Below are 13,381 nucleotides of genomic sequence, written 5' to 3'. Positions count from 1 at the left end.
CTTCCTAGTCTGGCACCTCTGCTGAAATCCGTTGAGAGTCATAGCAACACGTGAGCCTCCACTCACAGAGGGGTGGTGGCTGTGCATGAGGTCATTAGCCAGGAATCAAACTCGGGTCTCCGGCATGCAAGGTGGGAATGCTACCGCTGAACCACCAAGGCCCTCTCTCAACTATGAGATGTTATTATTTCCAGGACAGGTTTGCGTCACCGTGAAGGAAGGCTGCTCTCTGCGCAATCTCACCGGCATATTCAGGAACAGAAGGAGCTCAACTCCAGACCCCTGCCATACAATCTCACCATTCTTCAGGAAGATTAATTCTGCTTGTTAATAAAACATCACAACCCTCTATAGTCATCTGTTGAAGGAGCTGGAAGCAGCAGGAGTGTGACCTATAATTACGACTCTCAGGGCATTTGCATGCCCTAGAGCAGGGCCTCTGACTACAGGGTGAGGCGAGGCCACTTTTCATTTCCCTAAAGCCTCAGGATCGGGCAAGTTGGGGAGGGTGTCCCCTGCTTTTCTCCAGTAACACTGGGATGGAAAAGGAGGGTGTGCAGAGAAGGGCTAACCCAGCAGACCCGAGGCTGCCATCCTTGGGGAAGAGCACAGGACTGAGTGCAGAGGGCAGGGGCGGATTAGCCAATAGGCAAGGTAAGCACAGTGCTTGCCTTGCTTACCAGATCATCTGTAGTGAACAATTTCACATTTTTTCACCACATCAAATATTCTGCTTCTAGGTATGGCTGGCATCTGTCTCTTTCTCAACCCCACAGCACCCTCCTACAGAATCAAAGCCTCTTTTCAAATTTAAAATCCCTGATGGGGCAGATGAGCCTGTAAGCAAGGTAAGCATGGGCTTACTTATGCTTACTTACTTGTCTGTAGTGAACAATTTCACTACAGGTGATCTGGTAAGCAAGGTAAGTACTGTGCTTACCTTGCTTATTGGATAATCCACCCCTGCTGCCCAGAGGTGAGGCTCCTGGACAAGGTTAAAGGGCCACTCTCACCCCAGCATTTTTCTTTGAGGAAAGGGGACAAATTTCTTTAGAACCTTTTATCCAGTGCAGTTGTTGTTGTGTGCTCTCTAGTCGATTCTGACTTGTGACAACCCCATGTGACAGGGCAGAGCTGCTGCCCCATAGGGTTCCCAAGGCTGTAATCTTTCCAGGAGCAAACTGACAAGTCTCCCACAGAGCCGCTGGGTGGGTTCAAACTGCCGACCTTTTGGTTAGCAGCCAAGCACTTAACCATTGCCCACCTAGAGCTCCTTAGGCTGTGCAGAAAGAGTCCTAATTCCAATGAGATGATACAGCCTAAGTTCTGTGGAAACAAGAGAGGCAGAGTAGCAAAGCCACACACAGGGGGTCCAGGGCAAGAGACCACCTGGGGTGAGAACAGCCCCGCTCTTTAAAGACTTGGTGTTGTCTGGCCTGGGGAGGTGCTGCGAGGCCGGCTCAGCACCTGCACACCTCGCTTCGTTAAGCGGCATGGGGCTTATTTCCTCATCTGAAAACCAGCAATGAGGAGGCCTGTGCTGCGTACCTCACCATGAGGTGCTAAACCAGCCTAAGGCAGCACTGTGCTTTACCGTCCTCTTGGCCACGTCTAAGAGGGAAAGGCCCTTCCTGAACATGTAGCCAGCGCTCAGCGGTCTCCAATAGAAGCAGCCATCAATCTAGAACTCTGTTGTTTTCAATTGCGGTAAAAATATATATAATAAAACATTTGTCGTTTCAATCTTTTGTAATGTCTATGATTCTGTGACATTCATTATATTCACCGTGTTGTGCAACTATCACCAGTATGTTTCCAAATTTTTTCATCACCCTTAAAAGAAACTCAGTGCCCCGAAGCAATAACTCCCCCGTCCCTCCCGCCCGCCCCTGGTAACCACGAATAAACTTCCTGTCTCTCTGTGTTTGCATAGTCTAGGTATCTCATATATGTGGGATCTTATAATATTTGTTCTCATCTATCTGGCTTATTTCACTCAGCATAAGGTTTTCAAGGTTCATCTATGTCGTGCCATGTGGCAGGACGTCATTTCCCTTTAAGGCTGAGTAGTATCCCGTTGTGTGGATGGACCACATTTTGTTGATCCATTCATCTATGGGTAGACACTTGGGTTGTGTCTGCCTTTTGCCTGTTGTGAACAGTGCTGCAGTGACCACTGGCGCACAGGTATGAGCTGGAAGCCTTGGGATTTGGGTCACCAGATCTTACCTTGAAACTGAGGCTTGACCTCCCAGGAGCAGGACGCAAACCCACCGAACACATGGCCATTGTGGTCCTCGAGAACAGCCACGCAGGGCCCTTGGTGAGTGATGCGCCCACACAGCTGGGAGAAGCTGTGCCCGTGAAGCTCAGAGGAGAAGAGCAGGCGCCACCTGTGTTGCTGCTCCCTGGGCAGGTGGGCATTGATGTAGATGACCGACAGCACGTCCAGGATGCTCGCAAACTCCCGCCCCTGGTCAACGTGACACTCAGGGATCAGGGTGGCCAGACTGAGGGAGGCACTCAGGACGAGAAGGCCTTTGTGGATGACCACACTCAAAAACGTAGCCACGTGGGGGACCCGGAACACCCAGTCCTCGATTACAGCCTGGTCACAGACACAGTCCAGCTGCTCAGGCTCCAGAAGCTTCCTGCCATCTGGGGGAAGAGGGAGGACATGGCGTAGTGTCAGCAGGGGTATTACGTTTCCTTATATTTATGCTCTAAACCTGTGCCGCCCAACATGGCTCCTGTGAACTGAAGAGCTACTGAGATGTGCTGAAAGTGTAAAATTCACACCTGATTTCAAAGACTTTGTGTGTAAAATAGAATTTTTTTTTTTTTTTATATTGGCTACACTTTGAAAGGAGCCCTGGTGACGCAGTGGTTAAAAGCCCAGCTGCTAACCAAGAGGTTGGCAGTTTGGATACATCAGCCGTTCTTTGGAAACCTATTGGGCAGTTCTACTCTGTCCCATAGGGTTGCTATGAGTTGGAATTGACTTGACGGCTACAGGTTTGGTTTGGTTTGAGTTTACATGTTGAAGTTATATTTTGGATCTATTGGGTTAAATAAAATACAGTATCAAAATTAATTTCACCCGTTTCTTTTTACTATTTTCAGTGGCTATTAAAATTTTTAGTTTAAAATTCAACTTGTGGCCTGCATTTGTGCTTGCATTTCATTTCTGCTGGGCAGTGTTTGGCTCAACAATGTGACTTCAACGCTCACATCATTTCTTTCCTCTCCACGCTGTTTTTCAGAGGCCCAAGGGCCTTCCCCAGGGGCCCAGCCCCAGACCTTATGACAAAGTGACAGTAATCAAGACAGCATGGTTCAACTCTATAACTCAAAGGCCTAAGATGGGGAGTCCAGTGGGGTCGCAGGCCCATCAGGCACAGAGGACCAGATGGCACTTGCCTGGCAGCTTCATCTCCGAAAGCAGCTGAGCAGCCATCACCTGCACTCTGGAGGGGGCGCCTGGCGCTTCCTTCTGCGTCCAGCCTCTCAGTTCCTGTCTGTAGTTGAGCACGTGCACTACAGAGGCGACCAGGTCCTCTGTAAACTGAAGACCACAGAGTTACCATTTAAAAACATTTCACAGTGCCCCCAAACCTCTGTCATGCCAGCATGGGGAAGAGTGTGTTACCTCTTTAATGTCTACAAGGACAGACCACAACATAGGAAAACACGGTGCAGCTCAAGTCTTAGGGAGTTGTTCATTTTTCTAATTAGACACTTGGCTGGCCGAGACGTTTGGTCAAGGCCCTTGACCAGGAGTTCTGACTCAACCATACGTGGTCTAGGGACCCTGCGGGTGGACACACAAGGACACATCTAATGGCTGGGAGAACTTGTCGGCCTCACTACCTTTTGGACTTCTCTTGCTTTCACAGAGCTTTCCACAGGAGAGATCATCTTCAGAACCACAAGGCTCTTCTCCTCGGAGTTCCCTTTTAACAGATAGGACATGGACATGGTGAACTGCTCCTGGGAGACGTTCTCGCTGGGCCCCTTGGCCGTCCCCGTCAGGTCAACGCTCCGCATGCCGTCATACAGTCTGGTGACCATCCCCGCAGGGAGCGCTCCCCCAACATGGTCCTGTTGGGGACAACAGGGAGAAATGACTGTTAAATCTGGGGTGAGTTAAACTTGGTAGTATTTCAGAAAAATAACAAGGGGACCAAAACCAACCAGTGCTACTCCATGATGCTTCTGTCAGCTGGGTGACCTCCCTAAAGGCCCATATACTATCTCTGCCCCACTAAGGACCTCATACCATGTCCTGGCCAATGACTCCTCTTGGCCATCAGAGCCTTTCACAATCTGGTCCCACCCTGTCCTCCAAACTCTGCAGTTTCCCCAAACAGGCCACCATCTGCTCATCACTCTGCCTGGAACACCTCCACCCTTCTAGATTCTACTAGCCACCATGCGCATTTCTGAATTTATTGATATATGTAATATATGTCCACACGTGGCTAACTACTATGCGTTTATATATCTAATAAAGCACGAAGGGGGCACGCAAACATATCTGCCTAGACTCTACCATATTAGGGACTTCCACATATATTAGCTAGCCTCCACTTCTTATACACATTCTCTCTGCTCAATATGCATTTTTAGTTAATTTTTATCTAAATTTTAAATTTAATTCTTCATGAATGCCTTGACAATAACATTCTGTACGTACTGTTTTCCTTTTCTGGCTCCAGCATCAAATTTGACTTTGGCAAGGGATTACAAATAAATGGTAAAAGAAAACAAATTGCTAATTCTGGCACAGTAGTATCTAAAGACTGGATTCTCCTGGAACAAATTACCACATACCCAGAGTTTGCTAAAGATTGATATTCTGCAGTTCTTGTAAGGCAGGCTTCCACTCTCACCACTCAAAAAGAGTAATGTCACTTGTTATTTTTGGTGAAAGGTAACACCCAACGAGGGTGAAGTATACACAGTTTGATGAAGGTAAACAATGTCACTAAGAAGTACACAAGAAAAAATGACCTGTTGGTAATTGCTATGGCATATATAATTTTGTCAAGTAAATGAGCTCCCATTCTGCATGATCTAGAAGGGGGGAGCTAACTCCCCACCTCCTAGGAAGATGAGCTGATGTTCTCTGCCCATGTCTTGTGTCAGTCTGGGCAGTCAAACATGTAGTTAGAAGCCCTGAAAAACCAGGCAAAAACTGGGCAAGTGGGCAGTTTTAACTCCTACTAAGGTGAGTCTTGAATTTGAGACTTCGTTGCTTCGTTAAGAATACCACAAAATTTTATGCACGCCCATATTCACTGCAGGATTGTTCACAATAGCAAAAAGATGGAAACAACCTAGATGCCCAAAAACAGATGAATGGATAAGCAAACTATGGTACATGCACACGATGGAGTACTATGCAACAATAAAGAACAATGATGAATCTGCGAAGCATCTTGTAACATGGATGAATCTGGAGGGCATTATGCTGACTGAAACAAGTCAATCACAAAAGGACAAATATTACATGAGACCACTACTATAAAAACTCGCGAAAAGGTTTACACACAAAAAGAAACAATCTTTGATGGTTATGAGGGAGGGGAGGGATGGGGATGGAAAAACACTAAATAGACAATAGATAAGTGGTAACTTTGGTGAAGGGTAAGACAGTACACAATACTGGGGAAGCCTGCACAACTTGTACAAGGCACAGTCATGGAAGCTCCATAGACACATCCAAACTCCTTAAGGGATGGAATTGCCAGGCTGAGGGCTGTGGAGACCAAGGTCTCAAGGAACATCTAGCTCAACTGGCATAACATAGTTTATAAAGAAAATGTTCTACATTCTACTTTGGTGAGTAGCGTCTGGGGTCTTAAAAGCCTGTGAGCAGCCATCTAAGATATTCCACTGGTCTCACCCCTTTGGGAGCAAGGGAGAATGAAGAAAACTAAAGATACAAGGGAAAGATTAGTCCAAATGACTAATGGACCACATCTACCATGGCCTCCACCAAACTGAGTCTAGTACTAGATGGTGCCCGGCTACCACCACTGACTACTCTGACAGGGAACACAATAGAGGGTCCTAGAAAGAGCGGGAGAAAAATGTAGAACAAAAATTCTAACTCAGAAAGACAGACCAGACTTGCTGGCCTGACAGAGACTAGAGAAACCCTGAGATTATGGCCCCCAGACACCCTTTCAGCTCGGTAATGAAGTCACTCCTGAGGTTCACCCTTCAGCCAAAGACTGGACAGGCCCACAAAACAAAATGAGACTAAAGGGGCACACCAGCCCAGGAGCAAGAACTAGAAGGTAGGAGGGAACAGGAAAGCTGGTAATAGGGAACCCAAGTTTGAAAAGAGAGAGTGTTGACATGTCGCAGGATTGTTAACCAATGTCATAAAACAATATGTATATTAACTGTTTAATTTGTTCTGTAAACCTTCATCTAAAGTATAATAAAAAATAATGAAAAAAGAATACCATAAAATTCCTAGATATCAAACACAAGTTCCAAAGGCAAAGGTACACATGAGATGTCATGGTTCCTGGCCCCATGAGTCCCACTAAGCAGATCCACCATGCCGTCTGTTCCCTAGTCTCTGGAAGGGGAAATCACAAGACAGGTGGCTTGAAAGCCGGCAAGCAGGGCTGGCTCCTTTGGTGCTGATCTCAAGTTAGAAATGTCCCTCAAACATCAAACAGATCTTTAATTATCTACTCTGAGTTCCTTTCTTTAATGCCCACTAAAAGACTATAAAAAAAATTAAAAAAAATTTTTTTTTTAATACTTATTTTAAAAAAGGGGGAGGGTAGGGGTATTGCCCATGGGTACTTTCACGCTACAGTGGCAGAGCTGAATATTTGCAAGAGACCGTATTGTCCACAAAGTCTAAAACAGGTACTAACTGGCTGTTTGCAGAAAACATTCTTTTTTTTTTTTTTTCTGAGTTATTATTTATTTTTTTACTGTACTTTACATGAAGGTTTACAGATCAAAGTAGTGTCTCATTAAACAGTATACATATTGTTTTATGACATTGGTTAACAACCCCACAACATGTCAACACCCTCCCTTCTCGACCTTGGGTTCCCTTTTACCAGCTTTCTGGTTCCCTCCTGCCTTCCAGTCCTTGCCCCTAGGCTGGTGTGCCCCTTTAGTCTTTTTTTTTTTTTTTAATGGGCCTGTCTAATCTTTGGCTGAAGGGTGAGCCTCAGGAGTGACTTGATTACTGAGCTAAAAGGGTGTCCGGGGGTTACTCCAGTCTCTGTCAGACCAGTAAGTCTGGTATTTTTTTGTGAGTTAGAATTTTGTTCTACATTTTCCTCCAGCTCTGTCTGGGACTCTCTATTGTGCTCCCTGTCAGAACAGTAGGTGGTGGTAGCCGGCACCATCTAGTTGTACTGGACACAGTCTGGTGGAGGCTGTGGTAGACGTGGTCTATAGTCCTCTGGACTAATCTCTTCCTTGTATCTTTACAGAAAACAAACTTTCTTGTGTTCCAATAAACCTGCTTTATAAAATCAGGCACACGGAGTTTGGCCCAAGGGCCGTAGTTTACAAACCCTGTTCTAGACCAAACAATAACTCTGGTTGTTATTCTTGCCTTCAGTGCCTGCAATGAGAAGGATCTGCGCGAGGTATGTGAGCTGCTTTTATCAGATGAGAGAGCATCAAACAATCGATCGATTTCAGCCTGCTCCTCAGAGAGAAACTGGGAACGAAAACTCCGGCCCGAGTGGCTTTGGTTGTTCCCCATCTTTCCTTATATGTAGCAGCAGTCTCTGCAGAAACAAGAGAGATAGAGTAAGAAAAATCCCGATGTGATAAGCATAGAAAATAAACGTTGATACTTATATGGTCAAGAAAATAAATATCGACTTAGCCGCAATTTTTTTTTTAGCCGCAAAACGTAGCTAGAATGCAGGAGAGCTACATAACAATTATTTTTCCAGTTGCTGACTTGCTTTTTTATGCAAATATCACTACTATTTATTTCCAAAATTCTTCCATCACCCTAAAGAGAAATTCTGTACTCATTAAGCAATAAGTTCCCCTCCTCCTTTCCCTCTACCCCTGGTAACCACACATCTACCTTGTCTCTACGAATTCTAGGTATTTCATATAAATAGACTCAAACGATATCTGTCCTTTTGGGTCTGGCTTATATCACGCCGTATGTTTTCAAGGTTCACCCTCAGGACAGCAAGTATCAGAACTTCCTTTCTCTTTATGGGTAAATGCCATTCCACTGTATGGACGGGCCACAGTTTGTGTATCCATTCATCTGCTGATGGACACTTGGGCAGTTTCTACCTTTGGACTATTGTCCATAGTGCTGCAATGAACACTGGCGTACAGGTTTCTGTTCGAGTCTGTGTGCTAGAATCTACTTTTCAGGGTGTTATAACAGTCAATACAAACTCTAGTCCTGATTCCTATTATGGTCAAATAACCCAAGCTAATGTAACTAAAAGTAGAAAAAATGGTATTTTCATCAGCCTAAATATTCATTTTTTAAAAAACCTGAGTTGAAAAAAAATCTATGCGGTTGAATGATTAAATGTATTTGAACAGAATTATCACCCTGAAAATACTGCCCATAAAGAGAACGTGAAGATCTGAGTTTTTATTTAGTGATCCTGGCTCTGCCTCCTACTAGCTATATCACGTTGCACAAGCTACTCAAACTGTCTGTGCCTCGATTTCCTCTTTTGTAAAAGGAGAGCCATCATAATACTCCCTCAGAAGTTTGATGTGGTAATTAAATGAGTTAACAAAAGCAACCAGCCATCTGTCTGCTTCTCATAGTAGGGTAGCTTGCGTGTTGCTGTGATGCTGGAAGCTATACCATTGGTATTTCCAATACTGCAGGGTCACCATGGTAGACAGGTTTCAGTGGAGTTTCCAGACTCAGACAGACTAGGAAGAAAGGCCTGATGACCTACTTCTGAAAATTAGTCAGTGAGAACCCTATGGATCACAATAGAATAGTCTAATGCAGTGCTGGAAGATGACCCCCCTAGGCTGGAAGGCACTCAAAATACACAGTGGCCACAACAATGGTCTCAAGCATACCAACAATGATGAAGATGGCACAGGGCCAGGCAATGCTGTGCCTGGGGTCGCCATGACTCGGAACTGACTCGACAGCAGCTGACAACAGCAGCAGCAAAGGCAAGAGCTGAGCCAGTAAGAACTGAGCCCGTAAGAGCCCAGCAGCACACCTCACCTGTGCGAGGAAAGCTACAAAAATCAGCACCTGAAGGTAGGTGACCGGGGGGGCCTTGTTCACTGTCACAGCCCTCATTACAGAAAAGGGGCAAGTGCAACAGATCAGGGATTCAAATGGAACAAGCCAATAGAGATTCTGAAACAACGCTCTTGAAGGGCAGAGCTGCTGTGGCTTCTCAATCCTTGTCCTTCGACTTTGTCTGGAAGCCCTGTGTTGACAAGACTGCTGGTAAGAGCCACTCATCTGCATGGGCAACTCGATGAACAGAGTTCATGAAATAGTAGACAATCTCCTACCAGAGGAGGCCGAGGCGGGAAAGGTGGTCCTGGCAGGCCTAGACGGCGGACAGCGATACCTACCAAGCCCTGAGGTTCAGAGCCTCAGGGGAGAAGGGGCTACGGGAGGAACATTCCTCGCAGGCTGACTGCTAACATGGCCCCTGAGTAGGCGGCCTGCACAGATGGCTCCTGGAGGGGGCTGAGGGCAGCTTGTAAGGCAGGCTGGAAGGGAGGGCTTGCACAACCAGTTTTGGCTGCCACTCACCTGCCACCCCAGCTAAATGTTTCCCTTCCTCAGTTTCCCAGGAGCATAGGAGCCAAGAAGGAAAGCCTCTAGCCCGGCTCAGGGTCAGCCTTTGCATGGGGCTGTCCTCATCTGAAAACAGGGCTCTATACCATTGGCCTTTCCAGTTCCTTCCCCTTTGTCCACGCTGCTAAGAGATGGCCAAGTTACCTGCACCCAAGCCCCAAGAAACACCCTGATCATTTAGGATGTGGTTATGAGATGAGCCATCATCACTTGGTTTTGAAGTGCACACTGATTTCGGAGGAGGGAGGGAAAGAGCACACAGCGGTCGTTACATCACTGATCCTGCAGTTAACGCAGGCTCTCCCATGGACCTCCTACCCCTACATAAGCACTGTTACACGTCCTAAGGCAAAGCCCAGGACAAAGCACGGTAGAAAAGCCACTGACACCCACAGCAGGAGCACACCTGGAGTCAAAGCCAGGTTTCTAACTTGCTGCACCAAGGAACACAGTGTCTTGGTAAGACAGTGTCAGAAGGGGCTTGTCATGGGGCCTGGGCTTGTCTTGGGTGATTTGGGGGAGGGTTCAGGGAAACAAGGAGACTCTGGGTGGTGCAAACAGTTAGTGCACTTAGCTAACTGAAAGGCTAGAGGTTTGAGTTCACTCAGACGTGCCTTAGAAGAAAGGCCTGGTGATCTACTTCCAAAAAATCAGCCACTGAAAACCCTATGAAGCTGAGGCAGGGCTCTTCCTGTCGTTCTTCTTACAACAAAGACCCAGAAAAACAAGTGAATCGATTATATATGACAATCTAGGAGCCCTGATCATCAAATGACTGAGCGGCGGGGGAAGTTCAGAAGCAGTGAAGAAGTGCCAGCTGTGAGCTTGCCAGCACCCTGCTGGCTGGGTCGGCTGGCACACGCAGGCTGGAGCCAGCAGTGAGCAGTATCGTTTGGGACGCGTTTCACCCCATTGGGAGAGGCCTGGCAGGGGGAAGTCTGCACAAGCCTCTGGAGCCGGGGAAGCGGTGCTGGACCTGTGAAAGTAGGTGCAAGCATATAACCTTCCAAGAGGGGTCAAAATAGTCACCCCCCTCCCTGGGACTTTCACAGCAGAGAAGTGCCTCTTTTCCCTCACCTACCCCCTATCCTGCTCCAGAACCAGTCTGTCAGTATTCAACAACTGCCAGGTCCCCTAAGTCAGAACTCAGGGCTACCCAAACCAGTCTTGAAACATCAAAAAAAAAAACAAAAAGCTGACAAGCCGCAGCTTTAAAAAAAAAAAAACAAAAACTGACAAGCCCCCTAAGCCAGGAATTCAGGACTATCCACGCCCAAACCAGTCTAGTGGCTTTAAGAAATCACCACACCCCCTAAGCCAGGAGCTCAGGGCAGGTACTGCCCCTTTGCCTAGGCACGGACTTATAGCGCCCTTCACCCCTGGCTAGAGCTGTGTGGGCTGAATCAACATTGCAGGCCCTCACTAGTATAAAACAACAGGGCAAACACATGAAGCCTATTTTCTTTTTTTATTGTACTTTAGATGAAGGTTTATAGAACAAACTAGTTTCTCATTAAACAGTATATATATCATTTCATTACATTGGTTAACAAACCCACAACATGTCAATACTCTCCCTCCTTTTTTTTTGACCTTGGGTTCCCTATTACCAGCTTTCCTGTCTCCTCCTATCTTCTAATCCTTGGCCCTGGGCTGGTGTGCCCCTTTAGACTCGTTTTGTTTTATGGGGCTGTCTAATCTTTGGCTGAACGGTGAACCTTGCGAGTGACTTCATTGCTGAGCTAAAAGGGTGTCTGTACGGGGGTCCACACTCTCAGGGTTTCTCCAGTCTTTGTCATGAAGCCTATTTTCAACTGCAGCAGCCAAGGGGGAGCTGCAGATTCGTGACAGTTGACACCACCCTGACCATTAAGCAGGGGCCTCACCCACCCACATCAGGGGCCTGAGGGCTGGCAGTATCACTCACTCTATCTAGCCACCCACTGACAGGGTTCTGAGAATAAGTGCGCCTCCCAGTCCCTACAGCCAACAGCATTGGGTGCCTAAGGACTGGCTGAAAAACCCACCCCCCTACGCACTCTAGGGGACAGGGGCATGCCCTCCACCCAGGCACTCAGGAGGCAGCTGTCAGCCCCCTACCTTGCTCAGCACATAGCCCCCTACTGCAGCCAGATACCTGTGCCTGCTCCAAACACCCCTACACAGCCCTGACTGTCTAGGACTGTAGGTGAGAGTCTACACCACATACATACTTGGTGACTGATGACCAATGACCTGGACACCTCAGCCACATCTGCACAAGAAAAGTGAACAGACTCCTGGGCTCACACACCTAGTAGCTGCTCTAGCCACCTGGTGATACAGCGTGAGAGCTTCTTCAAAGATGCCAATAACCAAAGTAGCTCACACACCCAGCCTACTTGGGCATATCAAAACAAAACAAAAAGCCAGGACACAGTAAACAAACATACAACAAATAAATATAATAACTTATTGATAGCTTGGAAACAACAGTCAATATCAAATTACATAAAGAAGCATGTCAAGATAGCTCCAGCAAGCAACCAAAATAAAGAGCCAGGATACATTCGGAAGAAAAGAAAGTCTTGGAATTGTTAGCATTCAAAAGATTAATATACAGAGCTCTTCAAGAGATCAGGAAGTAGTTCAGGCAAAACTGAGACCATGCCAAGGAACACAAGACAAAGCAAGAGAGGAATTCAGGAAAATAGTACACGAAAAGAATAACAAATTTAACAGGCTGCTAGAAACCATAGAGAGACAGCAACTAGAAATCCAAAAGATTAACAATAAAATTTCAGAATTAGACAACTCAATAGAAGATAAAAGGAGCAGAAATGAGACAACCAAAGTCAGAATTAGTGAAAATAAAGATAAATTCCTTGACACCAATTTATTTGAGGAAAAATCAGGAAAAAAAGGTTTACAAAAAAAAGGAAGAAACTCTAAGAATCATGTGGGACAGTATCAAGAGGAAAAACCTACAAGTGATTGGAGTACCAGAACGAGGGGGGATAACAGAAAATACAGAGAGAATTCTTGAAGATATGCTGGCAGAAAACATCCCCTGATATAGTGAAAGATGAGACGATATCTATCTGAGAAGCTCAACGAACCCCATATAGGGTAGATTCCAAAAGAAAGTCGCCAAGACATAATCAAACTTGCCAAAGCCAAAGATAAAGATAGAATCTTGAGAGTGGCTAGGGAAAAATGAAAAGTCACCTACAAAGGAGAATCAATAATATAACTCTGACTACTCAGCAGAAACCACAGGCAAGAAGGCAATGGGAAGATGTATATAAAGCCTTGAAGGGAAAAAATTGCCAGCTGAGAATTACATATCCAGCAAAACTGCCTCTCAAATATGAAAGCGAAATGAGGGCTTTTCCAGATAAACAGAACTTAAGGGAATTTGTAAAAGCTAAACCAAAATTACAAGACATACTAAAGGGAGTTCTCCAGATAGAGACTCAATAACATCGGATAAGAGCCCCGGACTAGAACACAGGACAGAACAACCAGGTATCAACCCAGATACGGAAGTCACAAAAATAAACCAAAGTTAAAACACTGAAAATA

General features: G+C 46.0%; 1 protein-coding gene across 3 annotated transcripts in view; it reads right to left on the bottom strand.

Annotated features, from left to right (window-relative positions):
- The window catches only part of MEAK7 (MTOR associated protein, eak-7 homolog), a 31,538-nt gene that overhangs the window by 11,795 nt on the left and 6,362 nt on the right, over nt 1-13,381 (bottom strand). For all 3 annotated transcript variants that reach the window (XR_010318836.1, XM_003418149.4, XM_010597823.3), the window contains exons 2-5: nt 7,601-7,778; nt 3,871-4,101; nt 3,421-3,565; nt 2,230-2,658 (exon numbers count right to left, since the gene is read on the bottom strand). Coding sequence is in view for 2 of the 3 variants with exons in the window: in XM_003418149.4 (XP_003418197.1) it covers nt 2,230-2,658; nt 3,421-3,565; nt 3,871-4,101; nt 7,601-7,753 (958 nt within the window). In the remaining variant the exon portion in view is untranslated. The remainder of the gene's footprint in view (nt 1-2,229; nt 2,659-3,420; nt 3,566-3,870; nt 4,102-7,600; nt 7,779-13,381) is intronic.

Source organism: Loxodonta africana, chromosome 21 (assembly GCF_030014295.1).
Source record: "Loxodonta africana isolate mLoxAfr1 chromosome 21, mLoxAfr1.hap2, whole genome shotgun sequence".
Lineage (NCBI taxonomy): Eukaryota > Metazoa > Chordata > Mammalia > Proboscidea > Elephantidae > Loxodonta > Loxodonta africana.
The sequence above is the reverse complement of the archived record's forward strand: the minus strand, read 5'-3'. Positions and strand labels throughout refer to the sequence as shown.